The 21,091-nt window shown below is 38.6% G+C and overlaps 1 protein-coding gene across 2 annotated transcripts; it reads right to left on the bottom strand.

Moving 5' to 3' along the window:
* Positions 1 to 3,496: 3,496 nt before the first annotated feature.
* On the bottom strand, positions 3,497 to 8,884 carry LOC105031291 (zinc-activated ligand-gated ion channel-like). 2 transcript variants are annotated; one of them, XM_034295176.1, is made up of 9 exons: positions 8,751 to 8,884; positions 6,347 to 6,663; positions 6,195 to 6,239; positions 5,996 to 6,102; positions 5,604 to 5,773; positions 4,955 to 5,070; positions 4,242 to 4,452; positions 3,880 to 4,104; positions 3,497 to 3,764 (listed from the first exon to the last, which is right to left on the bottom strand). In XM_034295176.1, exons 1-9 carry the CDS (start codon positions 8,806 to 8,808, stop codon positions 3,508 to 3,510), a joined length of 1,506 nt encoding a protein of 501 aa, XP_034151067.1. In that variant the 5' UTR covers positions 8,809 to 8,884; the 3' UTR covers positions 3,497 to 3,507. The 2 variants fall into 2 exon arrangements, with proteins under 2 accessions (XP_034151067.1, XP_034151066.1); XM_034295175.1 differs by lacking the exon at positions 8,751 to 8,884 and having other exon boundaries at positions 6,347 to 6,769.
* Between the last annotated feature and the right edge of the window lie 12,207 nt (positions 8,885 to 21,091).

The following is a 21,091-nucleotide window of genomic DNA, read 5'->3' as shown; positions in this document are numbered from 1 at the left end:
ACACACACACACACACACACAAACTGCTTGCAAGTGAATCGGATTGTTGATTTAATACAGTATGTTGTTGGCCATAATTCCAAAGTAATTAGTTAATTTTAAAGCCATGTAATTAATACTTGTGTTTGACCAGAAGCACTATACACTCACCTGAAATTTAACCCTTTGGTCGAACATGGCTATTGTCATATTGTTGAGCATACAGACAGCATAGTACAATAATTCCACAGAGATTAAGTTGGTTTATTTAAAATGTGGTCATTCATCGGTATAGTACAATGAATTGAGGTTTCTGTGTAAAGCTCCTTCTGGCTAATGGAGAAAGGATCTCTTCACTGGTGGTTCATAAAGAAACTTGTTTAGACAGCTGGTTGTGGACTTATTGTCTGGAGAGCATTAAATTATTGAGCTTTAGTAGGTCTGTTTGTATAGGTCTTTCCTTTGAAGAGCATTTTTGGAACTGCTGAAGAGAGGTTATTGGAAGAGAATAGTGTAATGTCCTAACTAAGCTGTAATGTTTAGTTTTGGGGGAGGGTGGTTATGTAATTTCTTTTGTATTCTAGCTTAATAGGCTTTATTCTATAGAACTAATGTAATATTACATTTGGTTTGGTTATCAACCAAATATCAACTTTTAAATCAGAGCTATTCCAGTTTGTCTACACATCAATGATTTATTTGTTTGGTGACACTTCCCATTGAGTTGACACTTATTACGATGTAACTGCAATGTAAATACATATTAACAACTGTATTAACAACAATGTAATACCAGAGGAATTACATTGTAATTACAATAGAATAACTATTTATCGGTATAGGTTTTTACACTTCCAAAAAGTCCTGTGGTGTGCTATTCAGAGTCTGTAATTCCACATCATTGGAATTACACTTTTCCAGTCAGCTCTGTTGCACCATATGAATAACTACACTAAAGATGTTGTCTCTGTAGCTAATCCGAACAGTGGCTGTTACTCCTACAGCTAGATGGTGATCATCAAACATAGCTTGCCATCCACATTTTTTGGAGGTAAGAGTAAATCTGCTTAGAGATTGTGCAGATATGCCCAACATATAACACATCTCACCTAAATTTGGTAAGTTTTAAAAAATAAGGTAAGTAATGAGAATAATGTTTATCCGACAATTTCCAATGCTTTTTGCCTTGCTACAATGTTTTCTATTTTGAAAGTCCACTGGAGTCCATTGAGAACCACTTTTACCTCATGCAACCACTAGGGAGAACTAGCGAGCACAGGTCCACTATGTTTATGAAGTAGGCTCAGGCGACATTCTCTTATCTTATTGAGAAAACCACAACAAACCAGCACAATCCTTCTGTCATATTATTTATCCTGTTCAACAGGTTTGTTAAGTGTCAAACACAAATTTTTCATAACCTGTATTAATCTAACATTTTTAGATTAAATGTTAGAGCTGACCATGAAGAGTGAATATCTCTTACTGAGTGAGTGACTGACTGACTGATTGACCCTTGTTAAATAGCGTAGTGGTTAGAGATGCTGACCTGCAACCAATAGGTCCTGCATTTGAATCTCATCACAGTCAAAGCAAAGTATGCATTAGCTGCCTGCCACCTTCAGTAGTGCATTATAGTAAATCTAAAATAAAATGTGAACATTATTTTAGTGTTTAGGTTATTGTAAGGTTTTAATTTTCAATTTTCAATTGAATTGTTCACATTATAGGTCACATTAAAAGTGGAAAAAGTTCTGACATGATTTATCTTTGTCTCATTCTTTCACATCACAAAAACCTGGCACTTTAAAAGGAGTGTGTAGACTTTTTATATCCACTGTACGTAGTAAGACTCAAGGAATATGTGAAGCAAACATTTTAAAAAGAGTAGGATGGGGAGTATGAACAGAATGGTAGAAGTATTGAATATTATAGATACACAAGAGTGTAATATGCCTATGAATGGTACACAGAAAATAATATTCTAAAGTACATTGAATGTACATGAACAGACATCCGAGCATCTGGAATGTTCATGTTTGATCAATATGATGGATGGTAGATACCTTGCATCTGGCCTTGGTGACTTTTGAAGGATGACATTTTTAAAAGCTCTCCTCACGTCAGCCGTGGTTAGGGACAGAAAGCAGTCGTCCTGGTCCTCAGCACGAAACCAGGCTTGGTTGAGTGACTAGTCCTCTTCTGGCGGTGCCGGTTGAACATTTTAAGAATACCAATTTGACCATTACAAAAAGAGTTACTGCGCAAAAACTGCGATGAGATGACTGAATTGATCCTTTTCTCAAAATGTATTGTGTTACAAACATATGCAACAGTGTGATGATCCATGAAGATTCAGGCTTATTTTTTTTATGTCAGGCCCAGTGGGAGACCCACACAGCCTTTCTAAGGATGGTATAATCTAGATTGCATAAGCATTTACCACCCCTTTCACATTTTGGTATGATAAAAAGTGATTGAAATTAATTAAATTGACGTTTTATTCTGTCAACAGTATGCCACAAAATGCATGTCAATGTAAATAAAGGTCTAATATACTTTGATTAGATTAGAATTTGACCCCAATACATTTTAGAAATGTGCTGGGAGTAATGAGATCTGTGTGTATTCTTGACTAGTTCTCTACAAGCCTTGCAAATGTGGATTGTGCAATATTATTTTCATTGCACTTTCCAAAATTGTTGTTGCTCTTTGAAGGTGTTGGGGCTACACAGCATTTTTAAGTATTTGCTAACATATTTAAGTCAAAACAGTAGTTCTAGATTTGGCCTCATGCTTATGGTTTGTTTCTTGCTGAAAGATGAATTCCTCTCCCTTTGTCACATAAAAAGCAGACAGAAGCATGTTTTCCTCTAGGATTACCTGCATCCTGTTTTTAATTTGAACTCAATAAATCAAATGTATTCATAGAGCCCATTTTACATCAGGAATTGTCACAAAATGCTTTTACAAAACACCAAGCCCGCCCATTCCAAAGGCAAAAGCTAATGGATATAACACATTCACAGTTCTTTAATATTTGAACAATCAATGCGACAGGAAACTCCTAAGCAATGAGAGACACCAGTGAGCCAAATGTCCTAAACTTAATGATCAAATAACATGTGAGAAAGGAAAACGCTGACAGTGCTGTTAGCTGGTAAAACATGTTGAAATGGACAGAAATAAAAGGTGACATTCTGTATCTTTTCATCATATTTTCATATGCCTTGAGTCTATAGCAAAAATAGAGATTTTGACTTTACTGTCCCAAAACGTATAGAGGGCAGTGTACATACATTATTCAAATAATGCACATGGAAATCTATGTTGTTTAATTATCTTTTATTCTGCACTGTTCGATATTGATGTGGAAAAGGAATGTAGGAATTAAACAGGTGCTGGTGCAGTGAAAATCCTTTATTTTGGTAAGTTACGGTTACATATATGTAAAAATTCTGATGTATCCATGTTACATTATAGTCACACTACATTAAATATAATAAATCTTGTTTAAACTTATTTAGCTCAATCCCAGAAATCTAAAGGGTCGATAATACACTGAGGACCAAAGTACAAATATGAAACTGCAATTGTGTAAACAATGGAGATGATGAGCTGGGTACAGAAACAGATTAAATCCAATTTGCTGGCAAAACTACTGTGCCTCACTTTCTTCTGGTCTTCTGCGGCCATTTTATCAAGAAACTTTACCACCTTCTGGAGGGTTGTATTTTCCTCTTTTTCTGAGGCTTCAAGTTTGAGGTTGGCCTCACATTTGGAATCTAGATAAAGGCAATAAGACAAATAAAGGATAACATAATGAATATAATGTGGTATGAATTGACAATAAAACAAGATTTGATTTGTTCACAGTGATTTGTTTTCTGTAAGGGGTACCGAGTGAAACTGGTTGCCTAGCGTCAATATGACAACAGATGATGGAATTATGAAGATGTGTACCCTCATCCCCACTCTGTTCAGTGACTGTGTCTTTAAGTGGTAACTCTCCGGGCTTGGAGAGGCTGCAGGGCAGGAGAGTTCCGCACTTAGCGATCCGCGTGAGCACCATTGACTGCAATGTGCTTGAAACCAGGATGATTAAACAGAAAGCAAAGTGGTATTCTATGGAGTACAATGAGAGAGAGAGAGAGAGAGAGAGAGAGAGATGAGTGTTATATGGTGGCAGAGAGGTAGGCTACTGTACGAAACTGTCAGAACAACATGCAGATTAATTCTACTTTAGTACACAGGACACTCACGGATGATTGGGCTACACTGGCCTCCTGAAGGCAGAAGGTTTGTAAGGATGATAAGGAACATGACGAAGCTAAGAACCAGGGTAATCCTGAAGCCGGTGCGCTCGCCTCCTCCCAATGGCAGGGCGTAGCTGACTATGTCGGCCAGGAGTATCAGTATACTGGGCAGCACCAGGGACAATAACAGGTTGTTGGAGCGCATTTTCAGTGACACCTGTTAAGTCAGAAGGTTCAGCCAGACAAATATAATTCATTTTCATTTTTTATCATGTAAGCATTTGTTTGATTAAGATTTGCTAAGCATTTGTTTGATTTATTAAGAGCATTAAATTGAATGCATTTAAGAAATCTTTGATTTAAGAAATCAAAAGTAATTAAGTAAAAGTAAAATGTCAACATGAGTTGTACTATGCCTTAAACTTAAATTAATAAGAGTGCATTTTTGGTTGCAGGACAAGTGGAACCAAAAAAAACTGGAATGTGTACTGCATTCTATCTCAAAACTACTACTACTAAACAATTTTGTATTTTCTACAGATGTATAAAATCATTAGTGGATTTTTTGGCCATGGACTTACGTGGCTGAGAATGTATTTTTTATTTTATCAGAGTGAGAGGTTCCAGGAGAAATCAGAAAGCCCAAGTTACACAGCAACCAGAGGCGAAGATTTAATGGGTGTAATCAGAGTCTGCACCCAACGCTAACTTTTACTAACCAATAGATAGCTGTGTTCAGGATTGTTAGCATTGAGATTCACTGACTCTGTAATCCAGTCCCCACTGTTTGCATTAATCGGGGTCACATTCCCAAAGTTCAGGGACACGCCACATTCTGGAAAAGCAGAGATGTAAAGTTCACTTACTCAGAGACCACAGCTTATAACAAGACTAACACTGTATATAACAATAGGCAATAGGGCTGGGATTGTTGTGGGGGTTTTTAGCTTTCATCATGCAGTACATTTAAAACAGTTTATCACTGCATTTGTCGATTTCACAGTACACTACTGGACTTTACAGCGATTTAGAGGTCACATGTGTTATATTGTTTGCATAATTTTCATTTCTGCTTAAGTTAGGCAAATGTTTTTATTTACCTCAATATTTAGTTTCTCATGATTATAATGCCTGCAAATGATGGAGTAAGCCCAGTGTCTTCCTGTCTGAAAACCTAACTTTACAGAGCACCCAAAAATAACGTCTGTTACCAGAAATCTTGACAGGATCACGTGTCATGTAGAACAGTAAATTTAGCAAATAAACTGATTCCAATTACTGCAAAAACTCAACATTTAAATCATTTTTAGTGACGATGTCCGTAATTAATCATTGGCAACAGTAGTTGTGCAGACTGAATGCTCTTACCGCCAGAGGCCCACCCATTAATGGCGATGGCACAGCCATCTGATATAAAAGGGTACTTGTACAGGTTGACCTGACAATCCACCACAGTGTTCATGATGACACTATGCTCTATAGTCCCATTTCTGTACACCAGCAAATCCTGGTTTCCAGGCTCCGTCGTAGTTTCCACTCTTCATTTATGAGAGAGAGGAGAAAAAGTTGGAGGACAAACTATTCAGGGGTAATCTACTTGAACTGCCACACCTAAACATGTTTCAACTTAGAACATTTTAGTAAATTTGTTCTGTATTTGCAGTATTTCTGTAAATATTTCACTGGGTATTAAGGTCACACATACACTGACTGTAGAATCGTATAAAACAAAGAAAGAAAAACATGTTTGGGTTACTCACCCATTAATCACATGGAACTGAGGGGTCCAGATTTTGCGAACCGGCAGGACCACCGTATCATGTTCATAGACTAATGTTTCCCATGATAAATCTGGGTCTTCCCAAGACTGTAGATAAACATCGTACTGTGAAATCATTACCAAATATGTCTAAATAAAGTTCACCATAATGTCTCCCTAGATTTATTCTGTGTACTTACCAGTGTGATTTGCAGGCGACTCTGGAAGCGGAGGTTTTTTATATCCTGTTCAAATGGGAATAATTAAATATACATAATAACACAGATGTAAATACAATACGTTATCTTTTAAAGTCCACACATTTACACCTAGGGAACAGAAATGGACTTACGACGGACAGAGTTTCATACACTATTAAAGGCACACTAATATTTGAGATGCACTTTGAAGACTGTGGCTGACTCAAGGCTTCTTTTTCTATCAGCATGTTGGCCAGACATCGACGAGTCGTACAGGATGATGTGGTTACACTGGATGAAGTGTCTTCACTTAATGAAGAGGATGTGTTGGATGACGGGTCAACACTGGATGAAGTTGTATTGGTTTGGGGTACATTGTATGTAGCAGTGGATGTATTGGATAGTTGATTGGCTGGAATCATTGGACTAGCTGATGTGGCTTCATTGGATGGAGGGTCAGCTGGAGATACTGTGGAAGCAGAAACAAGCATGTATTTAATTTTAAACAATACATTGGATTTGTTTAGAACAATTCTAGCAGCAAAATACATTTTCCAATAATTCAGCAACTCAATAAATCCTATAAACTAACAAAAAAATGTAATGTTTTAAGATGGTAATATTCTTTATTCTTAGCTTCATAGTCTTGATTCTAGGCTTTGCATTTGCATGTGGAGTCTGGTGCTGCTGACTGACAACATAAGATTCAAAGAAGTGTCAATGCAGTTGAAGCAGGCCATCATGACGCGGACAATTCAAAATAAATCGACCAGAGTCATAACGTCAATCGCTGTTAGATGAAGAACAAAGAAAGCAATGTTTAGCAGTGGCAAACGACCAAGTAAACCAAGGAAGGTTGGGGCTTGGGCAAGTTTGGCCGCAACTGGAACTGGCTCTCTTGTCTTCCTTGATGATGTGAGTACTGATGGCAACAGCTGGATAAATCCTGAAGTGTACAGAAACTTGTCTGCTCTTGTCTGCTTGTACAGAACTGCCTGCTTGTAAACTGGTTGGACGGTTTCATAATGCAGCAGGACATTGACCACTAACACACTGTCATAGACAGCTGGAAGCGTTCCAGATGCAAAACATAGATTGAAGTCACCAGTTCTGAATCCAGTTGAGCATGTCTTTCACATTGGGGGGGGGGGGGGGGGGGGGGACTGATGGTAATAACATCAAGGCCGTCTATAACGGCTTCAATTTAGAAAAGTGTCCTTATTATGATTTTCAGATGTTGGTTTTCTAAGACACCTAAACAGGAATGCACTTATTGTAAGTCACTCTGGATAAGAGCGTTTACTAAATGACTAAAATGTAAGTGAGGGCACCTAGGCATGTATTTTATCACGGGGCCAAGGATTCCTAGCCACAGCCTGGCATGCAAATGATACGAAACTCAGTACTAAAAATGTTCATCTGTCCAAATAATGTTGTTACCCTAAAACAGGGGGACTATGTACAAATGGTGCTGTCATTTTGTAAATGGTTCATACTAAATGGATGTCAGAAAGAAGAATGGTAACCTAAAATGTGCCTGGGTGGCACTGCTGCCCCACAGTCTGAGGTTTAAGAAACTCTACCCAGGTTAAAACCATGTTTTATATTTGAATTGAGGATACAGAAGAAAACACAGGGATACAGGGGTTTCTGTTAAAATGATGCTTCTTGGTTAATCAAGCAACAGTACCAAATGTTGAAGCTTTAAGTTCATACTAATTTGAAATTCTATTGCACTATTTAAAATTATATATATATAAAGTGTTATCATTTGCATAGTGAATTAATCCAAAAACTGAATTTCTTTAACTATTTCAACTAAAGATGAACACAACTTTGTTTAATATGTTTTCCCTGTCCCAACGTAATGTTATCAACTATGCCTGCATTCATTTGCTTAATTCGCATAATATGCATGAATTAACCCTCTAATGGCATCTCTTGAACCTTGCCAGGCAAAGAACAAACCAACTTTGTTTCACGTTTAGGATTCCCTAACATATCTCTGTTCAACTTGTATAAACTTTTACTTAATTCATTATTGTAATTTGCATAATAAATAAATAACTATCCCTCTAATGGTATCTCAGTAAGCATTCAAGCTAGAGAGACCCAACAAACTTTGCTTCATATCTCAGCAATCCAATTAAAAATTCTTAAATGTTTATGTACTCTAGCTATACTAAGTACGGTAATGTGCATAATCATAATTCATTAAATGTTAAATGGCAGGGGTTTGACTGTGAGCGCTAGAGAGACCAAATGTAAAGAAGCTACCAAGCACAACCCATTTATTTCTGTGAATATATTTTCTAGTTTTTATTTGTGTTTTAAAATAATATGACATGTTTTTGGAAGGACATGTGCTCTCACTTTTTTAACGTGTAGAGCAGCCAAACAGTGTTTTCAAAATCAAATATCAAATTTTATTTGAATATCAATTAATTGTTTTGCATTTTTTATTTAATATCTGCTCATTGAATTAATTAAGATTACACTCTTCTAGTGCAGTTGGTGTGTGCATTAAGAAAGTTTAAATAGAGCTCAATATCTTACCTGTCACCAAGAATAGAGAAAAGAGACACGTCATTACGGTGTGATCCATGAGTTTCATCCCTGCCCTTCCTTTATCACAAAGCACACAGTCAGTTGAGTTTTGGTGCAGTCTTAGAAGATTCGTTTCCTCTAATTAAATGTAAAAGTACTGAAAATGTACCTTAAGCTATTTAGTGATCACCACTTCTGTCTCCCTAGCAAATGACACACGTGGGATGACTCTTATAAAGGCTGATCTGGAACAATTTGTCAGAGCAGTCTTCTATGATCCCACACGAACACAAACAAGAGTCTACCTATATATGAATATCATTTTCGGTTAAGTTTTTTTTTTGCCATAATCCTAAAATAATGAGTTTGTAAATTAACCTCCCAGGATTAATTTCAACATCCTGGGTAATCAACAAGCATAATAGGTTTTAATTACCACCTGTGTCTGTTCAGAAGCATAAAAAAACATCTACCTGCTATACAGCCCTTTCTTTTATTATGCTGAAACTTAATAGGAGCATGTGCTCTTATTCTATTACTGAGCATACAGACCGCATACAGACAATAACACAAAAGGGACTATGTTGGTGTGTTTAAAAATTCGCTTTGCATTGGAATAGTACAAACAATTGAGTTTACTGGAGTGCTCCTTCTGAGTAATGGAGAAAGGTTGCTATCTCTTCACTGGTGGGTCATGAAGCTGGTTTCGACAGCTGGCTGTGAACTAATTGTCAGCATATCATTTTAACCATACCACAGGCTTGATCTTGTTCTCAAAAACAGTTATTTTTTAGCCATTCTGTCGTAGCTTTGCTAGAGTGTTTATGCACATCCATGTTTGATTCAGCTTGATGTTTTTGACAGGTGACCTAATTTTGATGACATCACTTTGATGACATCAATTTGATGACATCACTTTGATGACCTCACACTGATGCCCTCACTCCATCATTGACTCATCTGTCAAGAACACATTGTTCCATTAGTTTTACCCAGATGTTGTCTGACAAACGTCAGTTACGTCTTGATATTCATTTCTGAGAGCTGAAGCTTCTTCCTTTCTGACGTCCCACGGAGGCCATTTTTGCGAAGTCTTTGAAAGTTTAATCTGTGGACTGTGACCTGGGTCTGACTGACAGCATGACAGCAGGAGTGCCTGATGGTCATTTCACATGGTGAATGCAGAGCCATAGGCACAGACGCCATTGCTCCCTTGCCCATGGTATGAAAAAATACCTTGGGGGGCCCAGGAGGTGAATGTGATGGGTTTCTACTCTCCATTCTATATCTGGGATTACAGATACAGGACTGAAGATACAGAGGTGGGCAACGTAGATAGACACTCATTTTATGCCTGTTAGCATTGGTCATTACTTCTCTAAAGGATCTGGGTGAGGTAGTTAGACCAAACTGCACCCTCTTGTAGTGAAAGATTGCTTCACAAACAGTATGAGGTTCTGGCTGCTTGGTGGAGGGTCACCTGGAGATACTTTTGGGAATATAATGTGTGGACACCCCTATTGAGCTCAGGGGTTTCAGCCACACCCACTGCTCACAAGCACATACAATCCAGCACATAGCCATAAAATCTCCATAGATGAACATTAGTAGTACAATGTGTCGTATTGGAGAGCTCAGTGAATTTAATCATGGCACTGTCATAAGATCTCACATTTGCCATAAGAGAGTCTGCAAAATTTCTGCCCTACTAGATCTGCCTCTGTTATAATTTTCAATATTGTGTATTCTGTGGTAGCATCTAGGAGCAACAACAGCCCAACAGCATGGTAGACACGCAAACTCACAGAGCAGGGCTTCCAAGTGCTGTAGGGTGTAAAATGGGTTTCCATGGCCAAGAAGCTGTACGCAAGCCTGACATCAGGAGCAGTGGAAACACGCTTCACTATCTTGAAGTCTAATGGATGAATCTGGGTGTAGTGTATGCCAAAAGAATACTATGGGCTGAAATATGCAATTATTCAAGTTTAGCAATTCAAATTCAAATATAAATGATTCAAATTCAGTTTCTGGTGGCACATATTTCAGCCCATAGAATGCTAACTACCAGAATGCATAATGCCTACTGTACAGTTTGCTGGAGGAGGGATAATGGTCTGGGGCTGTGTTTCATGCTTTGGGTTAGGCCCCTTTGTTCCAGTGAAGGAACATCTTAAAGCTACTGGATACAAAGACATTTTAGACAATTGGGTGCTTACAGATTTGTGGCAAATGTTTGTGGAAAGCCCTATCCTGTTCCAGAATGACTGTGCACAAAGCAGGGTCTATAAAAACATGGTTCAATGCAATTGGTGTGGAGGAACTTGAGTGGCTTGCACAGAGCCCTAACCTCAGCTCCATTGAACACCTGAGATTAATTGGAACGGTGACTTTCTCCTCCAACAATTAGTGCCTGATGACATAAATGCTCTTTTGGCTGAATGGGCACATTCAAAAATTGTGGCTGTTATAGCTACAGAAGTGGGGCTAACTACATATTAATGTGTGTGGTTTTGGAATGGGTTGTCCAAGCTCATATATGTGTGATGGTTGGGTGTCTACATACTTTCGACCATATAGTGTACATCATTAGCTAGTACTTTACATTAACCGAGCATTAATCTAGGAAGACTCAGAGGAAATATGCTTGGCCAAATGACCATGTTCCCAAAAATGAGAGTGCCAGACAGAAATAGAAATCCAGGCACACAATTGCGATCTTTTATTACCATATTGGTATAGTTTGAATACAAACTGAGATGTTGGACAAATCAAGTTACTGTCCAATCAAATATTCAATTTAGGGGTTGTGCTCTCACACATCCCTGCTTCACAGACATCACAGAGTGGGAGATAGCAAGACGACACAAAGAAATCCTTGAAGACAGTGTTGATAAGAGTGACCATTTTTGTATCCATATACCCGTCCCAGAGTAGTTAAAGATTCAGGGTGCAAGACAAAAAAATGATTGTGTAAAAAGCATCTTGGTATTCTTTTCCTTTCAACACTTAACTCCCTAATCTTTCCTGATGAACGAGTTGGATTCATGTCTAGCTATGTCGTAAGCAAAGATTAGCCAATTGCGAAGAGAAATACTTTGAAATAGAAATAAACTCAATAGCACTGTGCATGGGACTTTATATATACAGTGGGGAGAAGAAGTTTTTGATACACTGCCGATTTTGCAGGTTTTCCTACTTACAAAGCATGTAGAGTTGTGAGAGACGGAATCTAAAACTAAAATCCAGAAAATCACATTGTATGATTTTTCAATAATTAGTTTGCATTTTATTGCATGACATAAGTATTTGATCACCAACTCACCAGTAAGAATTCCGGCTCTCACGGACCTGATCGTTTTTCTTTAAGAAGTCCTGTTCTCCACTTATTACCTGTATTAACAGCACCTGTTTGAATTCGTTACTTGTATAAAAGACACCTGTCCACACACTCATTCAAACAGACTCCAACCTCTCCAAAGTGGCCAAGACCAGAGAGCTGTGTAAGGACATCAGGGATAAAATTGTAGACCTGCACAAGGCTGGGATTGGCTACAGGACAATAGGCAAGCAGCTTGGTGAGAAGGTAACAACTGTTGGTGCAATTATTAGAAAATGGAAGAAGTTCAAGATGACGGTCAATCTCCCTCGGTCTGGGGCTCCATGCAAGATCTCACCTCGTGGGACATCAATGATCATGAGGAAGGTGAGGGATCAGCCCAGAACTACACGGCAGGACCTGGTCAATGACCTGAAGAGAGCTGGGACCACAGTCTCAAAGAAAACCATTAGTAACACTACGCCGTCATGGATTAAAATCCTGCAGGGCACACAAGGTCCCTTTGCTCAAGCCAGTGCATGTCCAGGCCTGTCTGAAGTATTCCAATGACCATCTTGATGATCCAGAGGAGGAATGGGTGAAGGTCATGTGGTCTGATGAGACAAAAATAGAGCTTTTTGGTCTAAACTCCACTCGTCATGTTTGGAGGAAGAAGAAGGATGAGTACAACCCCAAGAACACCATCCCTACCATGAAGCATGGAGGTGGAAACATCATTCTTTGGGGATGCTTTTCTGCAAAGGGGACAGGACGACTGCACCGTATTGAGGGGAGGATGGATGGGGCCATGTATCAAGAGATCTTGGCCAACAACCTCCTTCTCTCAGTAAGAGCATTGAAGATTGGTCGTGGCTGGGTCTTCCAGCATGACAACGACCCGAAACACACAGCCAGGGCAACTAAGGAGTGGCTCCGTAAGAAGCATTTAAAGGTCCTGGAGTGGCCTAGCCAGTCTCCAGACCTGAACCCAATAGAAAATCTTTGGAGGGAGCTGTAAGTCTGTATTGCCCAGCCCCGAAAACTGAAGGATCTGGAGATCCACGCAAAATCGTTCTATTTCTGTGACATGATTTTAAAGAATAAGAAAGCAGCACACTGTAAACAGTGTCTGTTGTAACATTTAATACCAACGTCTCGACTGACAAGCTGTCTTCTACTGGATACCGGGTATGAAGTTATTGCATCCGAGCATACCAGTCTGTCGCTTTCTTATTCTTCACACTCTTTTTCAGTGGTCAAATTAATTCCCAGAATAGCCTTTGGTAAAATATAATAAGAAATACCAGGTCATCTCTCTCACAAGTATGCTTTAAATTTTCATTATTAGCAGTGTGGGATAACACGTTGAAAGGCCTTTTCTCAATGCATTGTTTTTAGCCTGAGGCTATCTTAGCCACAGGCTAATGCTTGCCCTGGGCTAGTAAAAAGAAAAACTGCATGTTTTCACTAGAGTTTGTTAACCCTTGGCTATGCTTTAATTCACACTTTTATTTCTATACCTTGGGCTAATGGACATATATAACACCAAATCATTTTATATGATATCTGATATATTTGAAAATGAAACATTCTGTGTTTTGTTCATGACCCTGTTTCACACTGTTTATTTCATTGGCGTGTCTTTAGGTCTAGCCTTGAAAAGTTTATGCTAACCCTGCTCCGGCTCAAGGCCAGCTAGCCCTGGGCTAACGTTAGTGCGAGTTCACTTTAAAATGTACAATTGTGAGCACTTGCGTAGACCCCGGCTAATTTCTTCCTTACAGCCTAGGGCTTCAGAGGCTTTTAGTTCTGAGCTATGGTGCACCTTAATTGTTTAAAATGAACACTTGGCTTTCTTACAATTAACTCATCAATGTGTGTATTTCAAAATTATTCAAACCCCTGACCAATTCTTATATTATTGAATAGTACATTGAAATGATTGATATTTAAATTGTTAAAAACAGAAACTCAAAATCAATTATTGCTAGGTGACGTTGGCTTTATGATGGAAAATAGTAGTAAGATAAATACTTGGCAAGGGTATAGTTTCTATGTGCATATTTCCAGTAGTAAACCTTTTTCTGTCCTTGCCAATTTATATGACCTTGTTTACATTCTGTCATACGGCCGGTGTTGCCTGTAAAGATTGTTCAGTGATCAAACGCTGTCAATGCCCCATTTATAGGTTATCACTACAAACTCACTGCTGTCAAGGCCCTTGTAATAAAGTGAAAGTTTTCCTCTGTGTCACAAAATGTCAGCAGAGAGAAAAACAAATAGATTCAGGAAAATTTTAGACATATTGCCTCATCAATAGAAGGGTTTAGAGACCCATTTGATTGCTAAGCCTATTCCACATCAACTAGAATCAGCCACCCAGTGACACCCAACATCCATTACACTTTCCAAAAGGAGTCCACAGAAATGTCACAAAAAATATGCCACCAAGTACGGCCACAACATTTTCAGCAGAAATTAAAGACCTAAATATTTATCCACTAATGTAGCCATACTAAATTAGTTCAGGAGTTCAATTGGATTGAGCAAATCACAATAACTGAGAAAATAACTTTTTAATGAGTGCCTCTGTCCCCAACGCTAAGGTCCCTCAGTCAAGTACTGAATTTTAAGAACAGATTCAAATTTTGGAAAGAAAGACAGTGATTGGAATTGGTAACAATAAAAAAATCTGACATTTAGTATCTATTCCAGCATGGTTAATAATTCTGCTCTGGAGGAAGTATTGAACCACCAGACAGTTCAAAGGTAGAGTCGTCCTTCTCAGCTGAGTAGCAGGACAAACCTGTTCAGAGACTGTTCATTACCACAAGACCATCTGTGATTTTAAAACAATAATAGAAAGGAATGCACTTTGGGCCTAAATGGAAATCCTTATTTTGGGCAGAAATCCAAAACTACACATTACTGAGTAACTACCTATTTTTGGTACGAGTATGATTGACATCGGAAAAAATACTTGGGTTTTTCCACCCCCCGAAAAAGAAACATGGTGAAGAAAAGTCCTAAAGGAAAACCTGCTCCTCTCGGGTTTTGTAACAATGGTGGCAGTCGTGGAGGAACCAGGCACAGGCGAAATGAGCTCGATGTAGGTTTTAATGGAAAAACAAACATGAGCATGCAAAAACAAACTTAAAGAAAACAAAGCGGCTGAATCCTTTAAACAGCACAAACCAGAAACCACTCACCAGTTACATGTACATACAGACAGTGACAACAATAATCAACAAATGTGGGGAGCATAGGCAAAACATTTAAACACATACAAAGAGATGATTGGGACCTGGTGTGAATAGTTGAAGACATGTGACACGAAGACAAGTCTGGGATGTGTTTGTGGAGTGATGGGAACTGGAGGTGTACGGGACGGTGGAACTGATCCTCACCGTACCGTGACAGGTTTCAGCAAGGCGATAACTACCAACACAAGTCCAAATAAACAGTGATGTTTTTTTAAGAATACACAATTGTTTTGCCAAGCTTTCAAAGACTTGGACTCTTATATGTAAAAAGTGTTTTTCGGCCTACATCATGAAACCAATTTCAATGAGCACCTACTAACATGTAATCTTCCTCCATTACCATAGCCATGGTTAGTGATGGTGTAGCAACCCCTGACGAGATTTTGAAAGTCACTTATATTATTGTAAGTTACGGTATTTGCGGAACACATTTAACTTACAATGAACAAATCGTTTTTAGTTTAAAATAGGACAAATGTATCTATTTTATGGCTTATGATGAACAAAACAAGCAAATACACTCACCTAAAGGATTATTAGGAACACCATACTAATACTGTGATTGATCCCCTTTCGCCTTCAGAACTGCCATAATTCTACATGGCATTGATTCAACAAGGTGCTGAAAACATTCTTTAGAAATGTTGGCCTATATTGATAGGAGAGCATCTTGCAGTTGATGGAGATTAGTGGGATGCACATCCAGGGCACGAAGCTCCCGTTCCACCACATCCCAAAGATGCTCTATTGGGTTGAGATCTGGTGACTGTGGGGGCCATTTCAGTACAGTGAACTTATTGTCATGTTCAAGAAACCAATTTGAAATGCTTTGTGACATGGTGCATTATCCTGCTGGAAGTAGCCATCAGAGGATGGGTACATGGTGGTCATAAAGGGATGGACATGGTCAGAAACAATGCTCAGGTAGGCCGTGGCATTTAAACAATGCCCAATTGGCACTAAGGGGCCTAAAGTGTGCCAAGAAAACATCCCCCACACCATTACACCACCACCACCAGCCTGCACAGTGGTAACAAGGCATGATGGATCCATGTTCTCATTCTGTTTACGCCAAATTCTGACTCTACCATCTGAATGTCTCAACAGAAATCGAGACTCATCAGACCAGGCAACATTCTTCCAGTCTTCAACTGTCCAATTTTTTTCTGCTGTTGTAGCCCATCCGCCTCAAGGTTGTGCGTGTTGTGGCTTCACAAATGCTTTGCTGCATACCTCGGTTGTAACGAGTGGTTATTTCAGTCAAAGTTGCTCTTCTATCAGCTTGAATCAGTCGGCCCATTCTCCTCTGACCTCTAGCGTCAACAAGGCATTTTTGCCCACAGGACTGCCGCATACTGGATGTTTTTCCCATTTCACACCATTCTTTGTAAACCCTAGAAATGGTTGTGTGTGAAAATCCCAGTAACTGAGCAGATTGTGAAATACTCAGACCAGCCCGTCTGGCACCAACAACCATGCCACGCTCAAAATTGCTTAAATCACCTTTCTTTCCCATTCTGACATTCAGTTTTGAGTTCAGGAGATTGTCTTGACCAGGACCACATCCCTAAATGCATTAAAGCAACTGCCATGTGATTGGTTGATTAGATAATTGCATTGATGAGAAATTGTATTGCATTAATAATCCTTTAGCTGAGTGTATATTATAAAACCGTGAAAGGCTGATGATGAACCAAATAATTCCCAAAATAACTTGTTTGTATTTTCTTATATGTTAAAATGATCAATTATTCTTTCATTTGTTGTGTTATGGGTCAAAATTGACAGTATATACTTTCCTATGAAAAAGGGAGAAAAGTAAATTTTATTTCCTAAAACAACACTTTATTTTGGTCAATTACACAACAAAATTTATGAACAAGTGTAATCTCCAGCAAGGTGTGTGTGTGAGTGTGTGTCTGTGTGTTTTAATGTATGTATGTATGTATGTATGTATGTATGTTTGTGTGTGATGGGCAGCATTGTGCCTTGCAAATGTATTTCTGACATTTGTGGCTAATGAAGCTGTCCTTCTTGTGAGGGCAGAACTGGCATTTCTTCCTCTAGTTTCCAGTAGGTTCATTTGGATGAATAGGGATGGTTGCATCCTTGGCTTGAAGCTGCATCATCACATTGGCAGAGGCAGGCGTTCAGGGTGGACATCTCTGTTGTTCAATATGAGGGCTCACCAGAGATCTTCCTAGCTCCTCCATAAACTGCCAACTTTTGTATGGCTTTCCAGAGTGTGAGAAAGCCCTATATACTGTTGTATAGCTGGGGGACAGGAGGTGTGTACATTGTGTGTGTGTTTCTGAATGTTTGGTTCAAATTTGACCCGAACACAATAGGAAGGATAATTATCATAAGTAGATTAACTATCTGGGCATGACGTCCCCAAACTTAAGTGCCCTCCATGGTCAACATTTGTACATTTACTTATGTACACCATAAAATCCTCTAAGTTCGGTGAACTAAATATTTTTGAGGAAACAGATTACCTCGAACATAATAAGTAAACTGACTTAGAACACAAAAGTAAAGGACACCAAATTATACACAAAAGTAAAGGACACCAAATTATTTTGAATGACTTCTACTTAACCTAAAGGTTATTCTTTTTAAACTTTACTTTATTTAAATATATTATTTATGCAATGTAATGTATTTGAATGTACCCTACTTTGTTGCCATGCTTTCACTGTACTAAATTTTACTGAGTACTGCAACACTGGTACTGAGTTGTAGCAACTCAAAATATTTACTTCACTTTAACTCAAATATACAGTGGGGAGAAATAGTATTTGATACACTGTCAATTTTGCAAGTTTTCCTACTTACAAAGCATGTAGAGGTCTGTCATTTGTTTAATCATAGGTACACTTCAACTGTGCGAGACGGAATCTAAAGCAAAAATCCAGAAAATCACATTGTATGATTTTTAAATAATTAATTAGCATTTTATTGCATTACATTTTATTGTATTTGATCACCTACCAACCAGTAAGAATTCCGGCTCTCACGGACCTGTTAGTTTTTCTTTTTAGAAGCCCTCCTGTTCTCCACTTATTACCTGTATTAACAGCACCTGTTTGAACTTGTTACTGGTATAAAAGACACCTGTCCACACACTCAAACTGACTCCAACCTCGCCACAATGGCCAAGACCAGAGAGCTGTGTAAGGACATCAGGGATACAATTGTAGACCTGCACAAGGCTGGGATGGGCTACAGGACAATAGGCAAGCAGCTTGGTGAGAAGGCAACAACTGTTGGCGCAATTATTAGAAAATGGAAGAAGTTCAAGATGACGGTCAATCTCCCTCGTTCTGGGGCTCCATGCAAGATCTCACCTCATGGGGCATCAATGATCATGAGGAAGGTGAGGGATCAGCCCAGAACAACACGGCAGGACCTGGTCAATGACCTGAAGAGAGCTGGGACCACAGTCTCAAAGAAAACCATTAGTAACATTGTGCTGTCATGAATTAAAATCCTGCAGCGCACACAAGGTCCCCCTGCTCAAGCCAGCACATGTCCAGGCCCGTCTGAAGTTTGCCAATGACCATCTGGATGATCCAGAGGAGGAATGGGAGAAAATCTTTGGAGGGAGCTGAAAGTCCGTATTGCCCAGCAACAGCCCCGAAACCTGAAGGATCTTGAGAAGGTCTGTATGGAGGAGTGGGCCAAAATCCCTGCTGTAGTGTGTGTAAACATGGTCAAGAACTACAGGAAACATATGATCTCTGTAATTGCAAACAAAGGTTTCTGTACCAAATATTAAGTTCTGCTTTTCTGATGTATCAAAAACGTATGTTGTGCAATAAAATGCTAATTAATTACTTAAAAATCATATCATGTGATTTTCACAGTTGAAGAGTACCTATGATAAAAATTACAGATTTCTACATGCTTTGTAAGTGGGAAAATCGGAAAATTAGCAGTGTATCAAATACTTGTTCTCCCCATTGTATCTATGACATTACTCAATACGGTTCTGGAAACTAATTACCTTGATTCTTTTTTGTACATTTAAGTCAAAACGTACTTGCTCAAAGGAATTGAGTAATATACTAAGCCACTCATACAATATAATTTCCCAATAAGCATTGCTCTTTCATTTGAACTCTAGAGTTACTGACAGACATGGTTATTGAACACATTTATTATCTCTAAGTTCACTTTATTGGCTGTTATAAAATAGCAAACTGTAAACATATCCCATAAATCCTTATTTTGAAGTCTTGCAACCCACCTACCTCATGGACTATTCATTTTAAATGTTATCAAAATACACTGCTATATTTTGACATGTTGCCAGAAAGCCCTGATTTAAGAAACTTTCAGGAAATCCCCAGATTCCCAAAAATGAAGTAACTGCTTCTGTTGCTATTTCTGGGAAACCTGTGAACTTAACCAGAATTTTGCAAAGCTACCCACAAGGATTTGGCTTGCTAAGGAATGCAAAATTCCTACTGATATCCAGCACATTGTTTGACAGGAATATTTTTTATATAATTGTTACAATCATTTCAGTAGTGGGTGCAAAATATATGTTTGACTAAATGATTGGATTACTTTAGACAAATGTATGTGTTTGATGTTTTTGTAACTAAGATGAATAAATCATTCAATGTCCATGCAAAAAAGGATAATAAAACAATTCTAAGATATTAACCTGAAGCAGAGCATGCTGGGAACATTTTAATTTGAGGAAGGAATACATTAGGGTTCACAGTGTAACTACACAGGGCAGTCTTGTTTTCTGAGACCTTTGTTTTAGACAATAGCGCTGTTGCATTACAACTGCACCTTTTTCTTTCCTTTCCAAAAAAGAAGGGAAGTTTTGAGTGATTTCTGGATTTTTTGAGTTTTGAGTGATTTCTGGATTTTTTTTTTAGATTCCGTCTCTCACAGTTGAAGTGTATCTATGATAAAATACATGCTTTGTGAGTAGGAAAGCCTGCAAAATCGGCAGTGTATCAAATACTTGTTCTCCCCAATGGATATATATGCCTTTCCAGCTGAAAAGTCCCACCAAGCAAAAATAATCACACATGGTATAATTTACTAGTGCTAGTTAGGACTATTGCATGCTCAGTAATCGCTACTTCAAACTGACTGGAATATTCACACTGAACACTTCAGTCTGTTATGGACGTTCCTGAGCTGATGTGATTTTGGATTCTACGAATGTGTAAAGGAATATCAAAACACATAGAACTACACATTGAATAGGCATTTTGATGAATACATTACCATTCACACTGTTGAAAAAATTTCCCCTCCCAATATCAGTCATCCCTGCGCCCTTGCCTGTCTGCACTCCTGACAACGTCTGGGGTCCTGGGGATCTCCTCCCAGAGGCGGGTTTAGTGATTGGGGGCTCTAGGCAGAGACTGGTTGAGGCCCCTACATCATCTTTTTTTATCTTGTTGTCCTTATCAAAGCCATACTGGCAACATTTTGAACATACAATCTTTCTTTAGTGATTAATATAACTGCCATTTCCAAAGACTCTTACATTGCTGCCCCTTTCAGTAGAGTAAATCAATTTAAAAATTATGATCTGAAGGGTACATACTGATTTATAAACTACCACTACAGGGAAGCACAAAGCATTTAGCCATTATCTTCAAGTGTACAGTAATCATGATCAGGTGCATTCATATACCTTCCTTTTCACACCTTTCCTTATCTGTCAGCTGGGAGGGCCACATACTGTGTACACCAATCAGCCATAACATTATGACCACTGACAGCTGAAGTGAATA

This window comes from Esox lucius, chromosome 11, assembly GCF_011004845.1.
Source record: "Esox lucius isolate fEsoLuc1 chromosome 11, fEsoLuc1.pri, whole genome shotgun sequence".
NCBI lineage: Eukaryota > Metazoa > Chordata > Actinopteri > Esociformes > Esocidae > Esox > Esox lucius.
Note: the sequence above shows the minus strand (reverse complement) of the source record. Positions and strands in the feature narration are given on the sequence as shown.